We start from the raw sequence: 21117 nt of genomic DNA, 5'->3' as shown, positions 1-21117 counted from the left end.
CGCTCATTTCGGCCAAGTTGACTGAGAGCACCGTGCCTTCAGAATAATGAACCCTCTGTGGTCGTCGCTGAAGAGGTGTTGAGGTCACAGGAGGATGGCGGACTGGTCTCTTTGTTGGATGCTCCATGTCGGCCTCCTCCAGTTGAGGCTGAGAAGGGTCGCTGGATGAATCTGGTGATAAGGTCTAGGTGTTTTTCCCAAAGTCTCAAAGTCCCAAAGCCAGCGCATGGGAGACCTCCACTCATCAGTTGCATGGTAGGTCATGACTGCGTACAGAGTCATTAAGGCCCAGTCCCAGTGAGACCGGTCATGTTTTGTTATTAAAAATATATAGTATAATATAGCGTTCATATATTTTATGACGTAGATAAGCTGCTGGTTCATTTTATTTGGGGCGTGGTTTCCGTGCAGGGGGAATACTTAGTTAAATTCATTGAACTACTTTAAGAATTTAGATATTCTTTTTCTTTTCGTTGCTGTGCAGGAGGCGAAGTGGCGCTGTTTATGGACCTGTTTTGTTATGTGTACAGTAATGACTATATGATGGAAGGATGGATTATTTCGTTTTAGTATGTGCATTGTGAATGATGATAAAAACAAAAGAAACAAATGGATATGTGGCACTAATGTAAATAAAGTCTGCTGAGCGGCGCTGTACGGAGTGGAAGCACGTGTCGCCTCTGATTATTTCTTCTGTTTTTAACAGACAACTCCTCTGTTGCCTGGCTCTCTAACTGAGACCTGTAACACTCACACGTGCCCTGGAATACAGGAATCTCGAAGTTGGTGCCCTGGAGGCTGTGGAGGGGGGCTCTGAATCTGCACGCCCTCTCAGAGACGATGCTTTTCTGACGCTATGATCGCTTGTTCGTTTGTGACTGGATAAGCTTCACTCCACTCAGTACAATAGTCATGCATCACCAGTATGAATCTGGTATGTCTCTCTGTCTGATTTAAAAGTCCCATCAAGTCGACCAGAATTCTCTCCGTGGGTGGGACCAATACCCCATTCAATATTCCTTTGTCTATATTTTGGTGGCAACACTTCTGGTTCTCTACTGTACGTGTTTTGATTTGTGTTTTTGTGTATTAAAGTATTATCTAGTGGCTTTAGAATCTGGTGGCCTGAACCACCTTGACACCGTCTCTCTTATAGAGTCTTTTCCATTGTGCCCCGTAAGCTTTGGTGGCACAGCTACAGGCTGCTATGTCGACCCAAGTCGGCCTCCATCTTCTCCAACACTGGGGGTATGGATTGGTCCTTTGAGCTGTACTGAGCTGTACCCAGGTTGTACCACTGCTCGAACAGTGCTGTGTGGGCTGCTGCACTGTCAATGGATGTGACTCTGGAGTGCGCCATCCCCACTATAGATGACTGTGACTCTAATATCTACACAGATGTCACGTGCCACTACTCCCTGCTGCTTACAGCGGCAACCATCGCCAGCTCACTGGTTAAGTTGCACTGCACCTCTTTTAGCTGACGTTGGATGTTGCTGGGGGTGGGGTCTGGCACTGTGCATGGACATGAGCCTCGGGTTTTTCCCCGGCCAATGGACCCCCTGAAAGTCATACTCTATCTGGTCAACCATTGCAGGCTGCTATGGTCAGTGCAGATGGTGATGGGCTGGCCAAGCAGACATGGTCTGAAAGAGGAGAAGGGCCGCCAGTGTTGGTGAGATTTTGGCGCACTCTGTGGTGGCTCAGCAAGCGTCCTGTGTGCCCTGTCCATCTGTTCACTCGGCATCATGCAAGCAGGTTCCCAAATAAGTGTAGCAGCCCCCGTGGGATCCTTCAACAACTTTTGAACCATGTGAGGTTAGTGGAGGTGGTGCTGGCGTGCCCTCACTGTCACGTCAACCGGCTTCCAACTTGCTATGCTGTCTATATATACATACGTTTCAGTGCCTTTCTTGCAAATATGGCCACTCCACCATCCATTTTTCTGGTACACTTTATATCCTTCCAAAGTTTTTTTCTTCACTGATAGTGGTCTTCTATCGTTTCAAAATTTTGTACACAGACCTCTTCATGTAATTGGCATAAAGATTCCTGCTCCAAACTCCACACTTGTGAAGCATTCTCAGTTTCCCCCTTTTTGTCAAAGTTGTACAAATTCACAGTAAAAGCTATACAATACACAAAGAATACATCTTTTCAGTTTGCCAAACACTGGCACACATCTGTGACCAAGGTCAAACAGAACCTTAAAATGGATCTCAGAATAAAGGAGTAAGAAGACTAAAGTCGAACTGTTGTATTGTATTGTACATGTTTGTCTTTCTATCTTAGTGAGGACTGTGAGGACCTAACCATCTAAAACAAATGGCTAAACTTAATCTTTACACTTAACCAAACTAAAACCCAATTATAATAACCGTGCTATTTTGTAGTTTTAACCCTCAAAATGAGGCTTGACAAAGTGAGGACCGGCCAAAATGTCCTCACTTTGTCCTCAATATGTTCTCATTCTGTTGATTAAAAACTCATACAGGTTCTCACAAAGATAGAAGTATAAGAACACACACCCAAACACACACAAAACAAAACAAATCAGTAGCGACGGTGCTGTAGTATACAGCACAGGCCTATGAGTGGTGCCATAATGCTGACTAAGACACTGCGCATTCTGTTGTAATGAAGATAGATCATGCAGTAGGTGAGCAGAGGTAGAAGAATGATGAAAAATAGGACATTACACACCTAAAGAGTGGTGTCCATTCAACTTCCTTCAGCTTATCTTGGGCCAGCGGGACAGCAGCTGACGCCTCCTTCAACTCTCCTGGGGGAAATACTCAATGTCCTGGTCCACCTCAGGCCTTCTCCTTGCAGGACAGTCCACCATGAAGGAGTCATGGTACTACTTTGAATCTCTCCGACAGGTCTGAGCTTCCAGCCTATCCCGCCATATTTGCCACAAAAGCCACATTTTTCAATTTGAATGAATTTGGTATATTACTGAATCAAACGATGGACCCATACGTACATTTAAACAACAAAATGTTGCTTATTTTGCATCAGTTTGACAACAGCACAATAAATCACGATGGTGACTATATTCAAGTTTTTATATCACCTTATTTACACTGAAGTGTCTAAATGTAAAATAAAATGTCTTGAAAATATTGAATATATATATATATATATAATATAATTGAATAAAATTGAATATAAGAATTTAAATTTTATAAGAATTTCAAGTACAGTCAGAGTAGTGGAAACCCTGGTCATTGTATAGTAAAAAACATCCCTGAACACATCCCTGTTTGCTTTTGTTCAGGGATTCCTCCATGTTTGTTGTTGTTGCTATCATCCTGGATGCCACGTGTCTTGTGCACCAGTGTGATCTGTGGACCAGGAACTCCTGCACTTACCAAGGTTGTCTGGAGAGCAGTGTTGTTGTTATTAATGAATCATAATAATGCTGTAATTAAGATGCCAAGGTCACCAAGCTGAAGACCTTCTTCACTCTTATGTGAAGACGTTCTCTGTGTCAGTCCTACCAAGGATGAGCATCTGGTTCACTGTTCTACGTCCAGGACAAAGACCACTCTGCTCTCATTGACTCCCATATTCCACCATTAAAGAACTTATGAAGTACAAGCATTCAAAGTCACGTAACATTTCCCTTTCATTTAGGCGCGTGATATATTGTGTAAACTAAAAAAGTGTCCTCACCTCCTAAGAACAGTCTCTCACGATGTCACGTTGGACAGATGGGTGGAGTCCGACACTGATTATGACAGATGTCAACACATTTCAGTTCATTTCAGACTCTAATTAAAGAGGATATTTTATCCTTACCAAACAAGAGGAACAAGTTTGCTTGACAAAGCATGCACCTGGAGGTTGAAGTCTCAGTGGAGTGCTTATTTATTTTAAAAGAACAGGAAGCTGTAACAGCCCCACGATTGAACATGAGTGAGTTTGAACGACCTACATCAGACACCTTTATTGGCAATAAAATGTACACGTGAAAAAGAATACAGAACATTACACGTGCATCAAATGAATAAAGCAAAATGTGCCCTGGTGTGGTCAGATCAGGTTGCTGTCAAAGAACAGCATGAATGTTCCAAACTGGTTTAAGAGTCTAAAATACGTATGGATAACAGAATTACTCTTGAAAGCATCTGAAACTCAGCGGCATGTGTTGGTAAGGCAACATCAGCAGTTTTCCGATGACAATGAGCAATCTGACCTCCCTGGCACACGTGGCAACTGCAAAGGCATCTTCTCTTTGACTCTTCCAAAATGTAGATGTTGATCTTGTGAGCATGCTCTAAAAATGCTAGTGCTCCAGGGCTTATCACTCTTGGTATGCAAATTAAGTTACATTCAAACCTGATGATGGTGACAAGTGAATCTTCTCCAGTCACGTACCAAGGCAAACTTCACAAGCTAACCTTCACAGAAGAGTCACAGACCATCACATGGTTCAACAACAGACACCTGCTATGAATGCAAACAAGACAACATAGAACTTAAAAAGAGAGATTGTCCACCTCTCTCTATACTCACAGAGGACTCAGATGTGTATGGTGAGGTGGAGGGAGGTATTCGGCCATCAGTAACTGTTCAATCAATTGCTTACATTTTCTGTTCGAACAGTTCTCCTCAAAGTTGCATATAACATGGTGCCTTAGGAAATCTTTCTGGCTTGGTTCAAAGGTCATGTACAAAATAGGAAAAATAACTTTACAATATTTACACGTGAACAAAATCAGCACTGAGCAACAGAGTCCATCAAAAGCCAGCCATCTCCGTGTCCTCAACAGGACAGATGATCAATGGGGCCGTGTTCTTGCCGTTATCATGGAGGCAGGGGTTCAGATACGGGTAGATTGGCTCAAAGAAGCCACATCCTGTGTAGGTGTAAATGTGGGTCTTTGCTTCAGTGTTGTAGAAGGACACAATCCCTTCTTCAATATCCAGGAAGACACCCACTTTATGGGGTGTCTCCTGAAGCTGCAGGGGCACGGAGGGTCCAGCACAGGCGCTCAGGCTGCCTCCTTTTCGGCGACAGATTGCCCAGTAACCACAGTCTGGTCGGACGGTGATGGCTCCCTTCCTGTTGATGGACTCCCGGGCCACGCCTAGATCCCAGTCTGTTTTATCCCCCACCTGCAAAGAACAACGAATCAAGTCAGATGTAGAGCGGGATTGATTTAACACAGGTATTTGCCATTTGCTGCATGCGTTGGTAGTTTTAGAGGTTTGTTGTTCCTTGTGACAACAAAACTCCTTGTCACATGAACAACAATGTCACAGACTGAGTTAACAGCAAATAAATAAAATAAAATAAAACCACAAGACTTTTCTCGTAATCAGATGATGCCACTTTTTTTTTTAATTTAAATTTTGTCAAAGGTGTTTTACTACTTTATTAAGGTTTTAAACTGAGAGGATGAATCAGTTTTATTTTAACACAAAAGAATTTCACCTGGACAATCCAATAGTGTTTTCCTGATGTGAAGCTTTGCCGACACAGAATTGACACACACGAGTCAAAGCGGCGCGGGTCGTCGGGTATGCTCATCCTCCTGGAATGGGTGTTGACGCTAACCTGTGAACCATAAATATGGATCAGTGACCACCACAGATCATCCTTATATAAGCTTCACATTCGCTGAGCGACGGCTTCTACACCTTCTTCCCATCAGTGGACAGAACTAGCCATCCTGCCGCCGTAGATGGGTCCAGAGTCATGTCCTCTGAAGTCAAAAAAAAGGGTTTTAATACAAGTTTATCAATATTTTTGTCACATGACAGAGTTCCTTCTCTGTGAAAGATACTTGAAGTACAGTTAAATTTGAATTCAACAGTATGACATGAACTATAATTACAGTGTATTATTGTCATTAAAGCAAACACGGAAGCATTTCTTCACAGGTTGCTCTATTAATAGACAGAACTATCAAGGAATACTCGAATCACTCACATTGGCAGTACCAGGTGACCTAATATTGGCTATGGAATTTAAACAAATCATTTTAGACTACATTTTTAACACAAAAAGCCAGTGCGAAGTGCGTTGCTGGGATGAGCATCAAAGCATATTCATATTTCTTGTTGGCAGACTGACTAAACCAACATCTTTGTATTTCTTTTGTTGCCTTTGAACAACTTGAAAAACAACAAACATTTGTGTGTGTCTTCACCGTACAACAATAAAGGAAACTGGGCTAGTTTCTGCTCTCATGCCGTAAAATAAGTCATATACCAGTGGCATCGACATGTTATCAAAACACTAGGACAGCCACAGAGTAAATCTGTCTGAATGGCTGAGGACAACTGCATGTGATTTCCTGCTCACTGCCAAATAGTTATCATTACATTTAATCATAGCATTGATATTTAGCTTGTTACTGAAGATAAAAGGAACACAGTGCTCACACAAGCATACACACCTGCGTAGTTCTGTGTCTTGTTGATCTCTGTAAATGTATAAAACATGTATTATTATATGAACCGGAACATTTTAAGTGAAGACAGGTTTGTTTGGACGGACTGACCCTCAGCCAACAGTTTCTTCTCAATTTCCTGACACACGTCCACCAGCTTGGACATCGCCCTCCTCACAGCACCGATGTGGTTGTCTGATTGGAAATGAACCTTGGTCCAGTCCTCCATCAGAGGTGGAATACTGAGCGAGGGATAGCTCTAGTGAGAAGCAACAATAGGTCATTGAGGATGCGTCATTCCTTTATTCTGTGATTAAATGTGACAATGTGATTTCACTTTTTAAATGCGTGTCAAGGGCAGGTTGGTCGACGTGATGCGTCCGCACCTGCAGCAGGTGGAGAGGGCTGTTGGTGCGCTCCAACTTCTGCAGACCGCCGCGTCTCCTCTCCAGCACCGAGATCTCCTGATCCAGCTCGTTCAGTAAGCCCTGGGCATTGGTCTCAGCCGCGTCCTGCTTCAGCTGAATCTCTTCTATCAACATGTTCTGAATCAGTTCGATGTCACTGATGACCCTCGAAATGGCTTCCACGCCGGTTTGAACTTCCTGTTCTTTGAATATCTGCAATCAATGACAGAGACAGTTGACGTAGTGACGGCAATTTCGTTTGCCAGGTGGGTGCTTTCACAGACGAAACCTGTACAACCACATGAAAATCTAGTCAAGATCGACAACGTCAGCCCACACCGTAACCTAGGGGACATAACATACATTTTTCAAACTCAAGCGAGTGGGCATAAAAAAGTGTGGGCGTATAAGACAGAGTCATTTTTTTAATAAATGTGTAGAACAGCTATCGCTTGTGGTCATGAAGGATTGTCAGGTTGGGACATCTTCATGTAGTTTTAATAGTCAAACCGTTAAACTTGATCTGTTCGGCCACACTAAGCACGTGCGGAATCCACACAGCACCATGTTCTCACAGATAAACCAACAGGACCCTGTTGAACTCACAGCCGTTTTTAAAGCACAAATACACACATTTGCTCAGTACCAGTCAAAGCAAATTGTGAATTGGCTGAATGTGAATAGTTTCTTGAAAGTAGCCATTAGCGCAAGATCATTAAGCTGTATAAAACTTAATATGCTGGCTGACTTTCTTGTTGTGAGATGGATCACGAAATTTATGATCAGATGAGGTGGCTGGATTATCTCAGAAATGTTGAAGCTTCTCAGTAAATACTTCCCGGGAGGCTTCCTTGGTTCTCCTACTTGGATCACTCTCTTGCTCCCCCGAGCCAGCGTCAGTAGCTATTCAAACCAGAAAGAACTACCTTGCTCAGCTCCACTGCCTGCTTGATCTCCTCAATCTTTCCAACCCTTTGCTGAATCAACTGCTGAAACTCAGCTTCCGTCTTCTTCATCTGGCCCTGTCAGGAAGACATGTAAAGAGATTGGCACAAGCGGCTGCACAACACATGCTGACATAAGAAAACACAGACCTTGATTTTTTTAATCTCCTTCTCTAGAGGGATGAACTCATGATGTCTGTGCTTGTGCTCCGAGCATTTCACACACAGAGGCGTCTGGTCGGTCTTGCAGAATAACTCCAGGACTTTGTTGTGATGCCTGCAGAGGTGACTGCTGTCAAAGGAGACCAGGTCCGTCAGCCAGTGTGTGCTTGTCACCAGATCTTTTTGATGAAGTACGAGGTGTTCTTCACAGAAGGACAACTTGCAGTCCAGACAGGACTTGATCGCCGTCTGCTTGGTGTCGTTGCACATGTCGCAAAAGACTTCTTTGGAGTGCTGCCTCGGAATGACTCTTTTGGTTGGGGTTGGTTTCCGCAGTGACCTTTAAACATTAGTGCATTTTCATGTCAGTCCAGATGACTCATATAATACACAATAGTGCTGCATCACTCAAACCATTCAGCCATTATATATATATATATATATATATATATATATATATATATATATATATATATATATATATATATATATATATATATACATCCCACCATTCACTGTGTCAGATGCAATAACACAAAGTTACGAAGTTGCATGTGTTGAGGGCCAAATGTAAGCATTTTTTTCTGTCATGTGCAGCAGGGTAAAAATATGTTCAGATATGTGAAGATTCGTGCAGCTTCCGTCTACCTCTCGGCCGAAAGCATTCCTAAGGTGCTACAGATCCCTATTATGGTTGTATCTGTGTGCTTTTGGTTTATCTGTTTAAAGGTCTCATCTGTGATGCATTATTACGACATTCGTAAGACATCATAGAGCATTTATAACACTTCAGAATCAGAATCAGAATCAGCTTTATTGTCAAGGTCAGTGAGGAGCCCACCAACTAGGAAAGTGCTAGGAAACTAGGAAAGTGCTTTGCAACATGCAATACTGAACAAAACATAATAATAATAATAAAAATCTTCATCATCATCATAATAATAATCATAATAATCATAATAATCATAATAACCTTATCAAAGTCACCATATATGATTATGAACATTCCCAACATCCTCTAAAAAGCCTCATAAATGCATTACGACGTCTTAAGAATAGAGTACTAATAATGAATTCCAGATGAGACCATTTTTAACTAATGATTTGATTGTGAGTTGGTGCTTCTTTGTTTTCTTTTACTGATCTAAAGAGACCTTTTGAATTTATCCGTGATGTCTTTTAGGTCAACGTTGATCCTGAGGTCTGGGCGGCTTTTGAAGGCCTCTTTGCACAGTGGACACCAGCACTTGTTGTTCTTGGTGTCCCAGAAGCGTTTGATGCACTCGAAGCAGTAGTTGTGTCCACATGGTATGGAGACTGGGTCGGTGAAGATGTCCTGACAGATGGCGCAGCGAAACTGCTCCTCCGACAAGGCAGCTGCCATCTTCCTAGTGCAGAGTATTGTGGTTAAATGTGTGTGTGAACTCCTCGCTGCATATGACTTCATATGCTGCCTAACTGAATGCAGACAAAGTGATGCCTCACTGTTGACTATGAAAGCAGTTGCACGGCGCTGTGAAAGGACAGTGCAGTCTCTCCTACCCACGTGTTGTGGACAGGAATTGGGTCTGTCTGTAGGATGGAGAAGCCTGAATCTGTACTGCCTTCTGTTTGCTGGATAAAAAAAGCTTTCATATGAACAAGGCAGAGCCATGGTCAATCTGAGATAATGCCTGAGCCAAGCTACATGGACTTTTGACCCATCAGTGGACAATCGCACTGACGTGCAGAGGGGAGTCAGTAAGACTTGGGCAGCTGCGTCTCCTCAATATGATACCTTCTCAGGCAACATCAGCGCACTAAGGAGTCCCTCAAGAGACTCTTGCACGCATGCCAAGTTGCAAATCAGTCCCACCACTGGCGGAAAACACCAGGGAAAAAAAAGAACCTATGAGAAACACATGCATTCTCTCTTTGTTACCTGACTTCTCTGAAAAAAATCACCATTGGCACAAGAAGCTAAGCCAGATTGTATCCAACTGGGCTTTGGTGACATCGAGTGCAGTAGTGTCTGATGCATGTTGCTGATATGATGATATGAAGTTTTGCATCAACACTGGAACTGCGACATGTCCAGGTCCAAAGGTCACAGATAAATAGAGTAATGTTTACAATTGCTGCAGATTACATGACTCAGCAGAGACAGTGCCTTTTGTTAAGGTCCAGTGTCATCAATTAACCCAAATTGTCTGTTATACAATACCAGAGACAGAACCTTAGAAATGGTTTCGTAACATAAATGGAAAAAGAAAAGAATGTAAATGTGTTTTACAAGCCTAGAAAAAGTCCATTAAAGGCATATGCTGTGAAAGAAATAAAGTTTGATATAACTTATATTTGGCTTTAACGATGAGATGAAGAATTGTTTATTTTTATGCTTTCATGAAAGCATAAGCACACGTCAGTTCATGTGTGGGATCTAGCAGGAGCTCTGTCTGAGATCCTGTGATGCTGTGCTGACGGAACCTCTATCAAAGTCTATCTCTTATCTTTGGAGGACTCAGGTTGACGCGTGACCAAGGAGGAAATGTGAATCTGCTGTGGGGAATTTGACTCCAGTCTGCTCTTTTCATTCGAATCCTTAAAAATGAATTTCATATCATGCACTTCATTGCCAAGGTCTTGGTTTCATATAATCCCTCCTTGTATAAGAGGAGAGCCGCAGTGCTTTGCACGGGCAGCACAATGATGCGGTAGTTAGCAAAGTGAATCATTGTTGTGTGAATGTAGCTCAGGGGGACTTTTGATAATTGACAGTTCCAGATGGCACAGGTCAGGAATGTTACTGCGCAACTAAAAGTGGAGATAAACATCAGATGCATATCAAATTGTCATTATAGAAGAACAGAGAAGAGGAAGCAGAGGACAGGGTGAGGTGGAGGAAGATGATCTGCCGTGGCCACCCCTGAAGGGAGAAGCCCAAAGAAAAAGAGGAAGAAGATTACTGAACAACAACAATCAGTGGAGACAGAAAGTCTTAAGAATGAGGTCTGTAGCAATGTGGTGTGCGACCAATGTGGGGAACATTTGATAGTATTTTTAAGACAATTTTTAAAAATCGTATTTACTTATATCAGCAATGTGTTTGCTCTGTTGACCGACCTGTGACATCAGCAGGCCTGTCACTTTGACAAAAACCGTATGAATTCCAAAACAAGTTTGTGTAACCAATGGCATACAATACACGTCATGTACAAAACACAATTGCTCGCCATAGTTGGCTTTTGTCCATTTACAACATTATGCGCCATACAGCTATGTACTTGCTTTCCAACAAAGTGCATTTCAAAGCTCCTTACCTTGGACGGCGGGTTAAAGATGTGCTGTGCAAACGACTGCAGCCTGAACTGACAAGGTCCAATACATGAGCTGGTTAAAAGAGCCCTCCCACACTGACGTCACAGAACTGGAAATTCAGGTAATCTTACAATGGATTCCTTAACGAAGAGAGTACATGAGACTACAATTATTTGTCATTATAGACTCCCAAACGCGAACACATAATTGTGTCTTGTTGAAAACCACCAGCTGGTAGTTTAACAGTCTAATGACCAGATGGATGTCCTATATTTGTAAATACGAAGAGGTTGGTGAAGATCGGGAAGGTCAAATGCAAAGGGCTGTATAGCATCATGTCATTGCTGGCCCACCTAGGAAGCACTCCCATAATGTACTGCGACAGTTGACCGTCTGAAAACAGTTCGGATGTCAAGAGAAAAAGGAATATGCTTGTGTGTTTGCCTTGTTGAGTCAAAACATAATAATAATCCAGATGAATTTGTAGAACAGCCCTTCAAAAGTATAACTGCAAGTTTAATAATGGTTATTGTTTGGTTAGTTAGGAATATTTACAACAAGTAGTGAGGAGACAGTGGTATTGGTTATTTAGTTTTAATGTGGGAGTTTATATATATATATATATATATATATATATATATATATATATATATATATATATATATATATATATATATATATATATATATATATATATGTTTCGTGGTATTGGTGGCCTTTTTATGAGTACGAGTACTCAAGCCCGGTATCGGACTGATACCTGATACCTGGTATCGGTGCATCCCTAGTTTTAATAACAATAGCTAACATGTATTACAAAATATTGAAAAGCAATAAGTCATTAGTTTGCGACACAGAAGTGATCAACAACTGAAGTTGTAGTTGTAGTTTTACTCAATACATGCGATACCCTGAACTCGATAAATCATGAACTCGACTTCTCTCCTTGTCTGATCTTTCCACCGCTGTTTCTTAAATATGTGGTGTGGTGACTGGAATTTCCAGACAGAAACATTTGAAATTTGAGACTGTTCTCAAACATACTGTATATCTGTACTATTTTTTTCAGGGCCGATATGTGGTTCTGGGAGACAGTTTGGCTTGTGTGGAAAGTTCGATACCAATTACATTTGACTGATGCAATGACAATGCATTTGATCTCTGGTTGTCGTACTTGACCTGATTTTAACCTTCTGCTATAAAAAGTCACAAGAAAAAATAGCATGAAGCAAGTACTGATCTGTATACAAACAACAACGGAATGAGCAAAAATGCATGTTGTTTTGTAGAGATGAACCTGGCCTGTCAAGAAAGAAGAAAGGTCTACGAAAACCAGTCCAGCTTCTTGACTGTCGCTCACAAACGCAACATTTCTTGCTTACAACATGAATCTCTCTATGAATGAGATCAAAAATAACGTTACACTTTGAGAGAAACAAACTATGTGGTGTGACTGCTGCTGCAACATGCTGCCCCATTTTCAGTAATTAATTTGTTTAATTTGGAACCATAATTGACAAAATGATTCGAGCGGTTGAAAAGCTGCTGCTGGTTGGTGACTGGAAACGTAGGTGTGTTAGCATGTTACCTTTGGACCCCGAACACCACACCTTGTGTGAACAAATGTGGTTGAACTACAACATGTCAGCTGACGGAGGGTTGTCGGGTGTATTAAGATGAAGAACGTTTGCTAAAAGACGTGCCATCTCCTTGCTCGTATCATATTTCTCCCCTGTCCCGATTCAGACCTGCCGTGACCTCCTGAAGGAGAGACTTAAGAAGAACATTCGTAAGTACAAGTATGTGTAGGTGTGAACGTATGTCAGTCTGCCAGGTTTTGAGTCATTAAAGAACCGGTTGGAAGTTAACCCTTTCAGATAGGTGCATTGTAGGAACTGGCAGGTATATTTAATTACCATGTTTTTAAAACATGTCTAGCAATTGTCCATAAAGGATTGTTGACATTTGTTTTAATTGAGTTCCGTGTCAATGCTAGCAGGTTGAGTACAATAGTGAGCAGAAGAAATTTGTGCTCCTCATAGTCAATACCATGTAATACGACAGGACTGTAAGTACACCTGTCATCATCTTTTTAGAACAAAAGAACAGCCCACTGTTTGGCACTTGGGACAAGCGGTTTCGTCATTTCTCTTCTGACTTGCCATATTAAGCGACAAACCTGTGTTTGTTTGTGAACGCTCTCAAAAAGGTCTGACTGTGGTTGGGACATTACACTGTGGTGGTGTTTGGGATCTGGAGTTAAGGTTTGCAGGGATTCAGTGTTCACTTGAATGGGCCCTAAACTGCTTCAGTCCAACACGACTTCAGAAAACACACAGTTGAATATGAAAATGAATCTGCTTCATTTGAGATTCTTTTAGGGTCATTCCACTTGGAAGAGACTTGACAGCAGCGTAGCTACTGTAACTGACGGCCTGCTGGTGTGGCTGAGTCCCTCCACAGGCTGCACATCTATCTATCTATCTATCGATGATTAACAATGTGTCGTCCACTGTGTTGCTGACTATACTGAGCAGCAATTGGTCACTGCAAACAATACAGGTGCACTGAGACGCACAGTTAAAAGACAAGTCTAGTCCTTTGATTGAACATTGATCAGAAGATACTCAGACTATCACTCACTCATCCAGATTTCTCTCACGACAGTGTTGCGTCGATGGACCGATCTGATACCGGTCAAATAAACTCGAGCCAAAAAAAGTCAAATGTGACCTGTAATAAAAACTAAACCTTGTCAGTCCAGAGCAATGTCAACTTCAGTGGGTGATTTGTGATGCGCCTCAGCACTAAACTGTCCTACAATACATACAAGAAGTTATTCAGCTCTGCTGAGGAGTGGGAGCTGAGAAACAAAGAGCAGCTTCTATATAATGCCCTGGAAAAAAAACAAAAAAACCTTCTGATAATGAAATGACGAGAAACTGATGCAGCTGCTGCTGTATATAAACAACTACCAGTCATTAGTTTTCTAATGACAATTTAAAACTAGTCATTTTATTGTGAGTGAGTCTGAATGGGTGCGTGGTCAATTTGCTTGCTGCATTACTGAACTATAGCTTGCGTAAATCACTGGCTGGCTGACCTTCTCACGGTGTGGTTCCCCACACAATTAACAGTTGGTTTTGTTGTTGTTAATGAAAGTGTTGCCTTTCATTCAAGGGAGCAAAAATGTAATAACACTGCCAATGTTTTCTTGTTCCTCTGCCTTCATCATAGCATTCATGATCATCACTGACCTACTTCTGTATTTACAGAGGAAGATGTCTTCAGCCCCCCTTCTCCCTCAAAAGCAGTTCTACTGCTCCATCTGTCAGCAGGTCTTTACGGATCCAGTCACCACACCCTGCGGTCATAACTTCTGCCTCGCCTGCATTAGCAGCACATGGAACAGTAAAGATGTTCACCAATGTCCCACATGTCTAAAAATTTTCCCCACCCAGCCGGAGATGAACGTCAACATAGCTTTCAAAGAGCTGGCGGACACCTTCAAAATGGTGACCATCAGTGTATCCACACTGCCCGAGGCAGCACAAGGCGAAGTGCTGTGTGACGTGTGCACTGCTGCCTCCCTGCCTGTTGGCGCCGCCAAGTCCTGCTTGGTGTGTCTCACCTCATACTGTGACGCTCACCTGGATGCTCACCGGAAAGTGGCCACACTGAAGATGCATCGGCTGATGCGGCCTGTGAAGGACCTGCAGCACAGGATGTGCGAAAAGCACACTAAACTGCTGGAGATGTTCTGCAGGGACGAGCAGACGTGCATTTGCCAGTTTTGCGCTGACACAGAGCACAAAGACCACCAGGCTGTCAAAATAGAGGAGGAGAGTGAAAACAGAAAGGTAGAGAGAGTGTTTCTGTCAGACACTGACTCTTACTCTGAGGTTGTTGAATGCACGGTGTGATTTAAATAACAAAATACAGAGCCAGGGTGCAGAGCTAGGAAGCCATCATACGATACACTGACGTTTGCTGTTTGGCTGAGCAGTTCAAGGACAAAAGTCAATGTTCTTTCTTTAGTGCTTGTAGTTATTTCAATATCAATTTTCACTGCTAAATAAAACATGCAGGATCAGGTTTAAGATATTTCTCATTGAAATCTTGAAGCCCGAAAAGCCTATTTTGTGAATTTGTGAGCCCTACTTTTTACAGTTCCATTTGCAAGTGTCCGTCAAACTATAATGACTCTGGCAAGCTGAGATCTGTAGCAGTAGAAGTTTGCCATGTGTCAAACCTAAGGCTGGGGGCCCAAATCTGGCCCTCGAATTTAACTGCAAAAATGCAATGTTAATTTGTTGAGTAGGGTTCTGATGGTATTATATTATATCATATTACATAACATATATATTAGATTACACTACATTAGATGGCTTTTTATAATTTATTGTTTATAATTTATTTATTTATAATGTAACTGTAACTGGTTCTGTTTCGACTTTTACTCCACGTTATTGGAGTGTTAACATTTGTTTGTTCAGCCTACACTTCTGGACCCTTGCGTGACTATCTAGACAGCTACACAAAATCAACACAAAACATTCTCTCTATTTGTAATTTAGGAGAAGATTGCAGAGATGGAGTCTGAATATGGGCAGATGATCCAGGAAAGAGAGAAAAAAGTTGAAGAAATCAAACGTAATCTGGAGCTCAGTAATGTAAGTCCTGGTATTTAACTGAGATGAAAGGATATTGGCCAGTTCCTTAAAACTGGTGGTTTTGTCTCCACCAGCTGAGCGCCGAGCAGGAAATACAGAAAAGTGACGAGGTTTTTGCATCCATTGCTCACTCAGTGGCTGAGAAGAAGCGGGAAGTAGCCACTGAGATCAGGGAGAAGCAGAAAGCAACTGAGAGGAGAGCAGTCCTGCTCACTGGGGAGCTGCAGAAGGAGATGGAGGAGCTGCTGAAGATCAAAGCTGAGCTGGAAGAGCTGCAGATCACTGACGACCACCTTCACCTCCTCCAGGTTCTCAGCCGGTTTAACTATGAAAGTATAAAGGAATCACTGGGTATACTACTTTTATCTACTGTTGAAGAGCTCTGTTTGCTGTAGTTCTGACCTGTTTGGACTTCACTTTCAATTAATTCAATTAACTGACAAACAAAGACTCCCTTAGAGCCTCTGTTGTTCTAAAGACATTGTCAAATGTGTGTGTTTGACAGAGAGTGCCCTCTCTGATGTCACCTCCACCCACCAAAGATTGGACGGAGATCAGTGTGAACTCACAGCTTTGCGTTGGGACAGTGAGGAGGGGGCTGTCCTACCTGTCAGACCACTTGAAGCATGAGCTGGACTGTATGAAGAAAGAAGGTACAGTGAGCTGCAACATAGCAAACAACACTGCCCAAGTCAAGCCTGGTACTGCAGTTGACTCCGTGTTTTTTTTTTTTTTTTGACCCGACAGAGATGAAGAGGATGCGAATGTATGCAGGTACAACCAGAAATAATTGGACCTCATATCACATCTAGGGTCTGGAGGCAACTTTAGGTTCAAGAAAGATGTTTAAGACCATGGTTTTCATGAAGAATGTTATGCTAACTTGACTTATCTAGCTTAGCTTCTTGTTGAGAGGTGATCCAGGGTCCTGTTCATAAAGTCTGTTTCATCCAGCCCTTTAAAAAAAAAAAACAGATAGTTTGGTCATAGAGTTCCTGGTTTTCTAGAATTGAAGTCGCCCTCTTTTAGATCCTTTCCAGGCACATGATGAGACACCACCCTGGAGTATACCATGAATGCATTGACTGAACAGTTTCTAACCAAAAACCTGGATCTTTCAGTTGATGTGGTTCTGGATCCGGACACGGCTCATCCAAATATTGTCCTGACGGCTGATCAAAAGCAGGCGGGCCGTGGCGAGCTGCTGCAGATTGTTCCTGACAAACCTCAACGCTTTGATCCAGTCATCTGTGTCTTAGGGACAAAGGGCTTCTTGTCAGGGAGGTTTTACTTCCAGGTGAGAACAGCTGGATTGATTATTCATTACAATTATCAGTGCGCAACTAATATGCCGCCCTCCACTATTAACCATAGTAATATTCTAATGCGTACACATATTCAAACTCCTCTCCACTGCTACGGTTCACATCAGTGAAGTAATAGAGCATTGCCTGTCTGACAGGTGGATGTAGGAACGAAGACCTTCTGGGACCTCGGCGTGGTCAAAGAGTCGGTGAACAGAAAAGGAATGATCACTTCCACACCTGAGAATGGCTTCTGGACAGTGCGACTGAGAAACAGTGATGAGTACCGGGCCCTGGACTCACCGTCAGTCCTCCTGTCGCTCAGACAGAAGCCGAAAATTGTCGGGGTTTTTACAGACTATGAAAAGGGAACAGTAACGTTTGTTGATGTGGATGCTGAGACGCACATACACACCTTCCACGAGTGTTTGTTCTCTGAGAGGGTTTTCCCATTTTTCAGCCCTGGGGTTTGTGATGAGGGTAAGAACACAGACCCACTGATCATCAGAGATGTAAAGCCTTAAATGTCATACAACTGGAAATGATAAGTAAAACCCGAGTGGCAAGTGGAATAAGTGCACTTGGGAAGGAACACAGGACACCACAATTTAGGTTGTTTATCAATTGACATGCAAAATATTAATACAAGACGCATCTATTAAACTACAGCCTCATTTAAAGACGTGTGTCTCCCGAGAGCAGAATGAGTGGATCAGTGGGCTAAACGGAAACAGAGCGCAGGGTGAATAACTAGCAACGCCACATAGCTATGACGATGAGAATTAAATACTATTTTCACAAAAACCCACGGCAAAATAAGTAGACAGTTTAGGACCGACATCACACAAAGAATAAAAACAGACGTCGGCATCTGTCCCTTTGTAGGTGGCAAAAACCAAATAAACTAATATAACTAATCTAATAAAAACTATGATCACTATTTTTACACCAGTTTTCCAAACCAGATATTTGATTTAATTTAACACTTGATTCATGCAAAGATGCAAATGAACAAACTGATCAGAGATTAAAAAATGATCTGAGATGTAGGTGCTGCTCACTCCACATTTTCACACATTAAATGAATAAAACGTTGACATTACATTTGATGCTGTGCTACTTCTCCATTGTGACCAAATAGGATAGAAGTCAGTGATGGTAGAAAGTGGTTGTAAAAATGCACATAATGTTTTTCTATAAAGGTCCAGAAAGGTAGAAACCAGGTTCCATTATACTCTAACTCAGGGTTATCAAACTGATCCACAAAGACACAGCAGTGGTTTTTGGTCCAACCCTGCAGGCGCATATGAGTTAACCAATCAGGTGTCAGTTGAAAGAAACGCCACCTGACTGACAATCCACGGATTACAGAGTCAAGACACCTGATTGATGGGGCCTCCTCTCAGTTGGCTGAAAATAAAAACCAGCACCCACTGCGGCCCTTGGAGGACCGGTTTGACTGTAGCAATACCGGTTAAGACAGTAAACAATCATTGGCTGACATCAAATTCGAGTCCCGTGTCAGACCAAGTCATTTTAGACCCATCAACGTCCTCGGTGTACCATGTGACAAAAACCTGTAACAATGACTCACCCTTGTCTTTCAGTCTCATATATTTTTTTTATGTTGCTGTCAGAATCTACACTGTTATATTAGCTGACAAATATCTTGAGTAGTCATCAGGTTAGGTAAATAAAGTTATAATTCAGAGAGGGGACTAATGGTTTTGGAGTAGCAATGACAAAAAAAAAACGAAAAAAAAACTTAAAACTTTTAAAGCTAAAAAAGCTTTAATGTACTTTTCCAAGTACCATATCCAAAAAAATACTGACTATACATCAGTGGCATAGCATGAAAAAAAAAGAAAAGCCACCGTCATGAGACAAAACAGGGGGCTGATGATTATTCCAGTTTACAGACGGAGGTTCAGGCATCACCCTCAACAGTCAATCACTTTTTTTTTTGTTGTGGTGTTAAAGGTAACACATTCAATTGTAAGTTTGTCTGACAATTTGTCTTGACAATTAAAAAAAACACTACAGAGAACTGAATTTCCTGCCAGTCAAAAAGCATCTTGTTGTAGAGATTCTGTCATAACAGGAGACGCCTGGCGAACTGCAAAATAAAAATACTCTGTGGATTTTTAAAATTATTTTATTACAAAAAAAAAAATCAAAAGCAAAGAAAATGGGAAATAAAGTTTCTTTATAAAACATTTTGTCCATACTCACTTACACTGTCCTTTCAAATGTACTGAACGGTAATAACTGTCTGAATGGCTTATTCATCAATCGCTAAGTTCTATTCACACTGACAAGTCAGGTCACCTTTGACACATTTGGGTCGGTTAATGTAAGATAACGTATCTATTTTTCAAAAGGCCACGACAATCACTGTTGCTTCACCATCGCGTACATTGATGTTTATGATTGCTTCTCATTTAACAAGCCATCTTTGAGGATCCATATCAATCATGAGAGTTTTTTCCCCCCTACCAAATCCTGATCACCGGATGGTACGGTACATCATAAAGTCCACTGTAGTGCATCTTGGGAACTTGCCAATGGAGCTCTCTTCCACTGGGGTGTAGACTTTAATCTGACGCATGTGTGTGTCTCTGCCGTTCTGATGGTTGGCGAGGACAGCGATCTGGATCATGAAGGTACTGATGGGCTGGTTTGTCCGCTAAAGCACCATAACAAAGACAAAGGAATGTTTAATGGGCTTTACAGGTTCTTACATGTCATAAGCACACAGACTCATGAGGATTCCATCCTCAGATTCCCACTAGCAAAAACAAAATACAGCCTGGCAACAAAGCTGTCAGCTGATCTGATGTGTACATGATCTGTAACATGGTCACCTGGTTTACTAGAGAGATGTGAATCCATCCGCTGGGCTCCACCATCTCCAATTGCTATGAAAAGAGGAGGACGCAGACAACGTAAAGAGGAGAAGTCACAAGTCGCTGTTTGATTTAAACCGGCCGATCATTACCCGAAGTTCTTGTAGATTGTGGAAGTTGTTGCCCACTCTGACTGATATCTTACTGGGTGTGTAACTTTCGTCTGATTTATAGTCAGCATAAATACACAGCATCTTCACTGTTGTTCGTCTCCTGTAACAAACATAGAGGTAAACAACCATACAAGATTCAGTGATTTGCAGACATGCATCATACATTACATTCATTTTGTACTTCAGTGTCTGATATACTAGTCTCACTGATTATCATAGGGTCAAAATTTAAATATATATATAAGAAAAAAATCACCTGAACTGTATGTTCACCAAGTGAGGCTGAGATCCATCCGACTGCCAGTAGGTATCCAGATTGTCATCCCTCAGCTGGTCCACACCAAACCCTTTGAAAGACAGAAGTAATGGTGGTGACTCGAAAGAATAAAAACAGCATGTTTCCGGATGTAGCGAAACAGTCTAGGCACCTGGTTTGCATGAGGAGAGAGACCACACCGCCTGTGACCCGATCTCTCTGACAGTCCCGGTTCGTTCTAACTGCTTGGGATCCGCTCCAGGAGGCGTCTTGCTTGGAGTAGCCATTTCTGTGACAGTTCATAACGATACGAGTTTCAACGAACAACGAGAGCAACATACTCTAATGATACAGGCGAATGTGACTTCAATACAAACATTTACACCACTGTAAGCATATGGGCTCCTTAAGTGAAATAATTTCATCTGGATTATTCAGATTCGGTCCCAGTTTTAATGAGACGTTTGAAAATGTTTCTAATTGACTTTCCAAAAACGTAGTAGACTCTGGATGGCAGAAAGTCGCAACACTTACTACTTGTCCACGTTCTAATTTAATTTCATCGACCTGGTCAACGAACAGAATCCGAACTTCGCGTCTTCACTTCAACTCCATCGAATTTGCGGCAATGTGACGCATCTTGTTTACGTC

General features: G+C 42.0%; 3 protein-coding genes across 12 annotated transcripts; 1 reads left to right on the top strand and 2 right to left on the bottom strand.

Moving 5' to 3' along the window:
- Positions 1–3954: 3954 nt before the first annotated feature.
- On the bottom strand, positions 3955–17050 carry LOC128755452 (E3 ubiquitin-protein ligase TRIM39-like). 9 transcript variants are annotated; one of them, XM_053858964.1, is made up of 12 exons: positions 16457–17050; positions 14865–15039; positions 11217–11354; positions 9072–9305; positions 7906–8257; positions 7738–7833; positions 6791–7024; positions 6516–6663; positions 6411–6437; positions 5650–5714; positions 5444–5566; positions 3955–5124 (listed from the first exon to the last, which is right to left on the bottom strand). In XM_053858964.1, exons 4-12 carry the CDS (start codon positions 9299–9301, stop codon positions 4747–4749), a joined length of 1653 nt encoding a protein of 550 aa, XP_053714939.1. In that variant the 5' UTR covers positions 9302–9305; positions 11217–11354; positions 14865–15039; positions 16457–17050; the 3' UTR covers positions 3955–4746. The 9 variants fall into 9 exon arrangements, 8 of the variants coding, with proteins under 8 accessions (XP_053714939.1, XP_053714940.1, XP_053714938.1 ...); XM_053858965.1 differs by having other exon boundaries at positions 9072–9301; XM_053858963.1 differs by lacking the exon at positions 11217–11354 and having other exon boundaries at positions 9072–9301; positions 14877–15039.
- LOC128755455 (E3 ubiquitin-protein ligase TRIM39-like) lies at positions 14305–18615 on the top strand. Its single transcript, XM_053858974.1, has 7 exons — positions 14305–15074; positions 15792–15887; positions 15962–16206; positions 16395–16540; positions 16635–16661; positions 17009–17184; positions 17350–18615. Exons 1-7 carry the CDS (start codon positions 14370–14372, stop codon positions 17713–17715), a joined length of 1761 nt encoding a protein of 586 aa, XP_053714949.1. The 5' UTR covers positions 14305–14369; the 3' UTR covers positions 17716–18615.
- On the bottom strand, positions 17785–21115 carry anapc10 (anaphase promoting complex subunit 10). 2 transcript variants are annotated; one of them, XM_053858973.1, is made up of 7 exons: positions 21001–21115; positions 20639–20755; positions 20467–20557; positions 20190–20310; positions 20056–20109; positions 19754–19877; positions 17785–19307 (listed from the first exon to the last, which is right to left on the bottom strand). In XM_053858973.1, the coding sequence occupies exons 2-7, from the start codon at positions 20751–20753 to the stop codon at positions 19255–19257; spliced, it is 558 nt and encodes a 185-aa protein (XP_053714948.1). In that variant the 5' UTR covers positions 20754–20755; positions 21001–21115; the 3' UTR covers positions 17785–19254. The 2 variants fall into 2 exon arrangements, with proteins under 2 accessions (XP_053714948.1, XP_053714947.1); XM_053858972.1 differs by lacking the exon at positions 17785–19307 and having other exon boundaries at positions 19381–19877.
- Positions 21116–21117: the final 2 nt, after the last annotated feature.

Source organism: Synchiropus splendidus, chromosome 3 (assembly GCF_027744825.2).
Source record: "Synchiropus splendidus isolate RoL2022-P1 chromosome 3, RoL_Sspl_1.0, whole genome shotgun sequence".
NCBI classification, from domain to species: domain Eukaryota; kingdom Metazoa; phylum Chordata; class Actinopteri; order Syngnathiformes; family Callionymidae; genus Synchiropus; species Synchiropus splendidus.
This window is presented reverse-complemented; position numbering and strand designations above follow the sequence as displayed.

What these genes read in the sequence shown, in the direction of transcription:
- LOC128755455 (XM_053858974.1), top strand. Translation starts at nt 14,370, where the DNA reads ATGAAAGTGTTGCCTTTCATTCAAGGGAGCAAAAATGTAATAACACTG. An exon ending in GTAATCTGGAGCTCAGTAAT is followed by an intron (nt 15,888 to 15,961) that starts GTAAGTCCTGGT and finishes TGTCTCCACCAG; the next exon opens with CTGAGCGCCGAGCAGGAAAT. An exon ending in CAGGGAGGTTTTACTTCCAG is followed by an intron (nt 17,185 to 17,349) that starts GTGAGAACAGCT and finishes CCTGTCTGACAG; the next exon opens with GTGGATGTAGGAACGAAGAC.
- anapc10 (XM_053858972.1), bottom strand. Translation starts at nt 20,753, where the DNA reads ATGGCTACTCCAAGCAAGACGCCTCCTGGAGCGGATCCCAAGCAGTTA. An exon ending in TCTCTCCTCATGCAAACCAG is followed by an intron (nt 20,558 to 20,638) that starts GTGCCTAGACTG and finishes TGTCTTTCAAAG; the next exon opens with GGTTTGGTGTGGACCAGCTG. An exon ending in TTGGTGAACATACAGTTCAG is followed by an intron (nt 20,311 to 20,466) that starts GTGATTTTTTTC and finishes TGTTTGTTACAG; the next exon opens with GAGACGAACAACAGTGAAGA.
- LOC128755452 (XM_053858962.1), bottom strand. Translation starts at nt 9,571, where the DNA reads ATGGCTCTGCCTTGTTCATATGAAAGCTTTTTTTATCCAGCAAACAGA. An exon ending in ATCACGGATAAATTCAAAAG is followed by an intron (nt 8,258 to 9,071) that starts GTCTCTTTAGAT and finishes TAATGTTTAAAG; the next exon opens with GTCACTGCGGAAACCAACCC. An exon ending in CAAGACACAGAACTACGCAG is followed by an intron (nt 5,715 to 6,410) that starts GTGTGTATGCTT and finishes TTTTGACTTCAG; the next exon opens with AGGACATGACTCTGGACCCA.